The sequence below is a fragment of the Anoplophora glabripennis genome, unplaced genomic scaffold (genome assembly GCF_000390285.2).
Source record: "Anoplophora glabripennis isolate ALB-LARVAE unplaced genomic scaffold, Agla_2.0 scaffold474, whole genome shotgun sequence".
Lineage (NCBI taxonomy): Eukaryota > Metazoa > Arthropoda > Insecta > Coleoptera > Cerambycidae > Anoplophora > Anoplophora glabripennis.
Genome location: NW_019416603.1, coordinates 407,050 through 412,651, shown reverse-complemented (window position 1 = coordinate 412,651; position 5,602 = coordinate 407,050). Strand labels below are relative to the sequence as shown.

At 39.4% G+C, this 5,602-nt stretch overlaps 1 protein-coding gene and 1 long non-coding RNA gene across 2 annotated transcripts; both read left to right on the top strand.

Moving 5' to 3' along the window:
- Window positions 1-105: 105 nt before the first annotated feature.
- On the top strand, window positions 106-714 carry LOC108908107. The gene has a single exon (XM_018712031.1). It carries the CDS (start codon window positions 106-108, stop codon window positions 712-714), a length of 609 nt encoding a protein of 202 aa, XP_018567547.1.
- A 4,388-nt stretch (window positions 715-5,102) lies between these two features.
- On the top strand, window positions 5,103-5,602 carry LOC111691766. The gene is made up of 2 exons (XR_002763051.1): window positions 5,103-5,150; window positions 5,215-5,602. It is a non-coding gene; the product is annotated as an uncharacterized LOC111691766 (long non-coding RNA).

The following is a 5,602-nucleotide window of genomic DNA, read 5'->3' as shown; positions in this document are numbered from 1 at the left end:
ACAAGTCGTATCGAAAATGAGGTCTTACTTGTGTACGGGGTTCCGGAAAGGATAATATGTGACAATGGAAAACAGTATGTGTCAAGACAATTCAATGGCGCAGAAATGGCGCGGTCGTACGACTGTAAGATAATATTCAATGCCAGTTATAGTCCGCACGTGAACCCGACAGAGAGGATTAACCGTGTAATAGGCACTATGATTAGGACGTATGTAGATAAGAATCAACGCGATTGGGACAAAAACCTTCCTAAATTAGGTTTTGCTTTAAGAACGGCCGTACACGAGATAACGGGGTACAGTCCCGCATACTTAAATTTTGGTTGGCAGCCGTGTATATCCGGAAGAATGCATGCCGTAGAAAATGCCGACGGGACAATTGCTTTCGATGAAAGAAGGTTACTTGCTGAACACGGTGATAATATGCGTGACGTATTTAAGACTGTGCAAGAGCGTCTCGCTACGTTCTATAGGGAAAGCGCGGATAGGTATAACCTCAGACATAGGCCTTTGTCCTTACAAGTAGGGCAGACGGTTTGGAAGAAGAATTACACGTTGTCCGATAAAGCGGATTATTACGCCGCTAAGTTAGCTCCTAAGTTTATAAAATGTACCGTCGTCCGTAAAATTTCTACGAATGTATATGAGTTGGTGAATATCGGGACGCATCGCTCATTAGGTAATGTACATATTAAAGATATTAAAATAGATTAAAGGGGAGGTAGACATGTTTTTTTTTTGTTGTTTTTTTTTTGAAAGCGAGGATGGTGTAACAATTTTTCAACAAGTCCGCTAGTAGAATCCTATAGTCGCCGATAAAATAAATTTGCGTTCGATACTCTTAACGACCTCTGTTGAATACACGGAGTAATAACCTTTTTTTTTGTGAAAAACACTAAAACTTTTATCGCGCCGGCAAAAAAAAAGCGGAGGCCAGGCTACGCCGGGTGAACGTGGAGAAAAGCAAGTTTTTGGCAAGACGACAGCGGTACGGAAGCAGAACTAGTCGTTTAGAACGGATAATAATTCCGTACCCTGGGATTAAGGGAGTCGGTGAAGTAGATACATGTGGTAAACGATCTCCCTTTATTTGATTGTTAGTGTTAGCAAGATACAAGTCTTGGAAGCGGTAAAACGTCTTCTCGAAAGTTAGGGGCTCGGCTTGGGAAGGTAAGCGTTGGACGTTTAAGTTCTCGTGTCAAGTTATTTTGTATTTCTCCGTTACCTAAGGCAAAATTAAAAAAAAAAAAAAAAATTGTTTACACCGGTTTTTTTTTTATTGTAGGCGTTTTTTTTTCTGCTCCTGTTATGCCTATGTGTTATGGGCGATTGGTCGAGTGGCGTTCCGAGAGCAAGCCAGTAAAAGGAGTGCAAAAACAATAATAATAGGAAATTTCATGGTAACAACAGGGTGGTACGATCCGAGGAGGCCAGTATTAAACTTCCATTCCGCCCTGGGTGAACGAGCACATCGGGAACCAAGGCTGAGTACCTCATAGAGGCCCGATCTTTTTTTTTGTTTTGTCGTTGCGAAAAATGGCAACAGCACTCACCGTCCTGTTTTTTTGTTATACCACCCGAGATTTATAGAACTAATTATATATGTATTCATGTACTTGGTAATATACCTGTATTGAGATTCCTCAACTGTTTTTTTTTTAAGTAAAGCTAAGGCCGTATTAGTAGTTTTATGGTCATACCGCGTGGAAAGCTAGCCGAGAATAAATCTTTCCTTTCATTTATTTCTTCTTAAACTACTTGGCGCCCTCATTTCTTTTTTAATTCAATTGATTTGTTTTTTTTTTACTTTGATTGAACCCACCCCGTGAACCTACCCGCAAGCACATTACTTGTGGTACTTAACCAAGTAAAATAAAAGAATCGGAGGCGTCTGAAAATTAAAATACACACAGGCGGCCGCGAACGCTGTGCATAGCGTTATAACATAATCGAGAATAGCTTTGTTATCGATGACCGTTTTACTAGTAGAGTCGGGCAGACGGTCTACTGGCGACCCTGGTTTCCGTTTTTTTGTACAATTTGGACAACGAACGGTTGTTACACCATCCCGACCGCATTTAAAACAAAATAACCTGCGTGGCTTAACGCACTGCCTGAACCGATGTCCGGTATCTCGACAATTCCAACATGTTTGTTGATTAGAATTTCGAGTACTAATGACGGCTGATTGGGTCACCTCAGAAGTATGGGGTTGAGTCGGACGTAAATCTCCCGAAGAAATGGCGGAAACAGCAGGAGACGATAGACTTGCAGTTGGCCTGTGATACGCAAGACCGGGTTCCATCAACTGACGGTAGTTCGTTGGTGGAGGACAGAACCGTTGGACGCGCATCTCTGTCTCTTCAATGGCACGACACGTTTGTATGAGAACTTGAACGCTACTGATCGTATGCAAAGAAAGTTGGGTCTGTATATACGGTAAGAGATTCCTTCTTATTATCCGTACACGCGTTTCTTCTGTCGGTTTTACTGAGAGTCTATTAAATAATTGCTCCATGGAAGCTATAAAAATAATAACGCGTTCCTGAGCGCCTTGCGTACGACGACGTAGTTCCACCCATATTTCGTTCTCGTAGTCGTAGGGCTGGAAAGAGTCCCGTAACTTTACTACAAGATCGTCCCATGATGAAAATTCATTGGTTCTAAACCACAGCAACGCATCTTTTGTAAAAAGTTCAGCGGCGGACCGTAACAGTTGTGCTTTGGATACACCCCTAGACCGACGAAGTTCTTGAACTCGATCTAAAAAGTCATTTACGCTAGAAGCACCGTCATATTTATGATTCCATCGACCGATATCCGGAAATCTATTTTGGAGATACGCTGGGACATCAACGGATGAAAAATTTAAAGCAGCAAATTTATTTGCTAAGTTACAACAGCGTTCATCCATAGAGAAAGCTCGGCTATTAGCAATTGTTTGACTAGAATTAGGTGCACGTGACCAATTTTCAGAAAAATATGTTCTTTGCGCATCATCGTCGAAATGAACATTGCACGATGATCGTCTATCAGTATTCGGATGCTGAGTCAACTGGTGAGGAAGATTCGGTTGTGAAATGTTTCTTGGTAAGGGAGAAGATTGTATTGCCGCAGACGTAGACGTTCGGGATCGTTGTTCGCGCTCGAGATCATTACCTAACTGCGTCTCGTATCGAGAGACTTCAACATCAGGTTCTGGTAACAGAAAGTTTTCATTACGATCATGCGCTTGAGTACCAGCTGGTTGAGAAATGTTTAATCGCGAATGAACAACTTCAGGTATTAACGGGTTTGCCGTATCCAAAATGGATACTTGAGCCTGGGGCTGGTTAGCGTTCAATGCGACCTCTAGATTTTGGTTTTCTACTGGAGGCTCATTATCATACATCACATGTAATTCATCTCTGAGTTGTACTGCCTTTTGGATTAATTGTGTAAGTCGACGACGTTGATTATCATTTTCTGGACATATACGACCTAATCTAAGTATTACGTGGCGCAATCTCGAGTATAACCGCTCAAATTCATTTTTTCGATTATCAAAATCAAAAGCTCCAATTTCTCCTTCTAAGTTCGTTAACTTTAAACCGTAAATACTGAGCTCTTCCGATGCTGCAAGGGTTGTTGAAGTTGGCACAGTAGCTCGACCTTCACGTTCTTCGCGAAGCGCATACCGAAGAAGAGTGCGTTTTTGTTGCACGTTGCCTTCCATTTGGCAACCGCGAATCTGTAGTTCATACGACAATTCATCTGATGAGAGCCTATTGACTTCCATATTGAACGAGAGTTATATGCAAAGTCTCTATAGTTGAGTTAAAATCCGACAGAAAAAAACTTGTCCTAATGTAATGTTCACAAGCCCAATCTGTGCTAATGAGAAAAAAGAAAACGAGAAAAAGAAAAAAAAATGCGACCGTATATCCTAATGACTTAATTTTCTAATACTAAGTCTAAATACCCAAGTACTAATCCACGGAAACACCCTGTATAACAACGTATAACAGCGTGAACTATTATTATTTCTTAACTAACTAATTATGTACTAAAACAATTACCTTAAACGATGAAAATAGGAAAAATTTATTCTAATACTATCCCAAATAAAATACTTATTCACCGCCTTTTGTATATTAATTCCAGTATATTTCAATACCAACAATGTCAAGAGGCTACTATTGGACTCTTGGATCAAAAAAAAAATTACAAAAGCAAAGTAGTTACTTCAGCACACTTTGACTACCCTTTTTTTATCGCCCTATCTTAATAATATCTACCGTTTGTTGTAAATAAGATGCCGATTCTTTTTAATTTGGTATACCACCAAAGTATAACCATATAATATGTTTTAGATAAGACTCAATTTATTGATTCACCCTGTATCTAATAATGTAATACCGCGCAATACCTTCCACTGTAAAAAATGTAAACACAAGTGCTTGGCTTCTATCAAAATCTTGACGACTTTTACCTGAAATTTAGCCAACACAAAATTTTTGTATCAAAGATATATTATTTGATCCACACTATATAATTATAATAACATTTACTTTGTTAAGGAAGAGGGTAAGAGCGGATTGTGTAATGGGTTAAACTATAAAGTTCGTATCTGTTGTAAAATTTAAAAAACAATTTTAAATTTGATCTACCCTGTATGATATAAGTTTACCACTCTTGGACCTAGTGTCTGGTAAAGGTTTAACATATAAATAATCGGTTTTCAGTTAAAGTAAACTTTAACAAATGTGAACTATGAAGTGGCACCGATATCTTGTTGTACCCTGTATATAGGAGCATAAAAAATATATATCTTGAATCAAAATTAAATAACACGTTGGGCGTCAAATTTGGGTTATGTTATATTGCATAACGCAAATTACCCAACAAACCAGATAAAAGTATTATAGAGTATACAATGAAATAGCGGGTAAATAACCGACCGAATGGTACCTTTACTACAGCGCTGTACTACAGGCTTACACAGGTAACCCCCACGATTTGTTGAATATAACATATAACAAGTAATGACGTCTGAAAGGTTACTTATAATCTAAATTGTTTTAGGCATGCCTTGTTGGGTTGTACATAATTCAAAAGAAGTATGGCACCCTAAGCCAATTTATACCACAAGAGTGAGGCTCTTGACGAAGGTATACAAACAAAACAAACATAAGCAGATCTTAAAACTACATTCTAACATGCTAAATCTTATAGCTAGTCTTATCTGTGAGAGTGGTGTGTAGCACAGTTGCACAGGTCGAATTCCTCTGGAGCGATAAAGTTCTATCTGGGTGAAACGGAGAGTCAAGCGGTACATGCACCAATCACTAGGCCTGGGAGGGTGCAGGGTGCAAAGCGGCGTGCAGCAAAGTGTATGGCCAGCACAAAATACTCGCACTTTTGTCATGCATACCATGCAGCAAGCAGTAGTGAAGCGGGTTGGTAGTGTGGCAAGAAGGCTGCGATAGTTTTTAAGTCGGTGTATGAAGGAGGAGAATAAGCAGGATAGAGAAGACACAAAAAAAAGGCCTAAAAGGAAAAGTAAATGCTACAAATGTCTACTAGTGTGTACTAAATTAATAAAGCGAGTGGTAAAGCTCAA

Coding starts and splice junctions, on each gene's coding strand:
- LOC108908107 (XM_018712031.1), top strand. CDS start 106: ATGGCGCGGTCGTACGACTGTAAGATAATATTCAATGCCAGTTATAGT.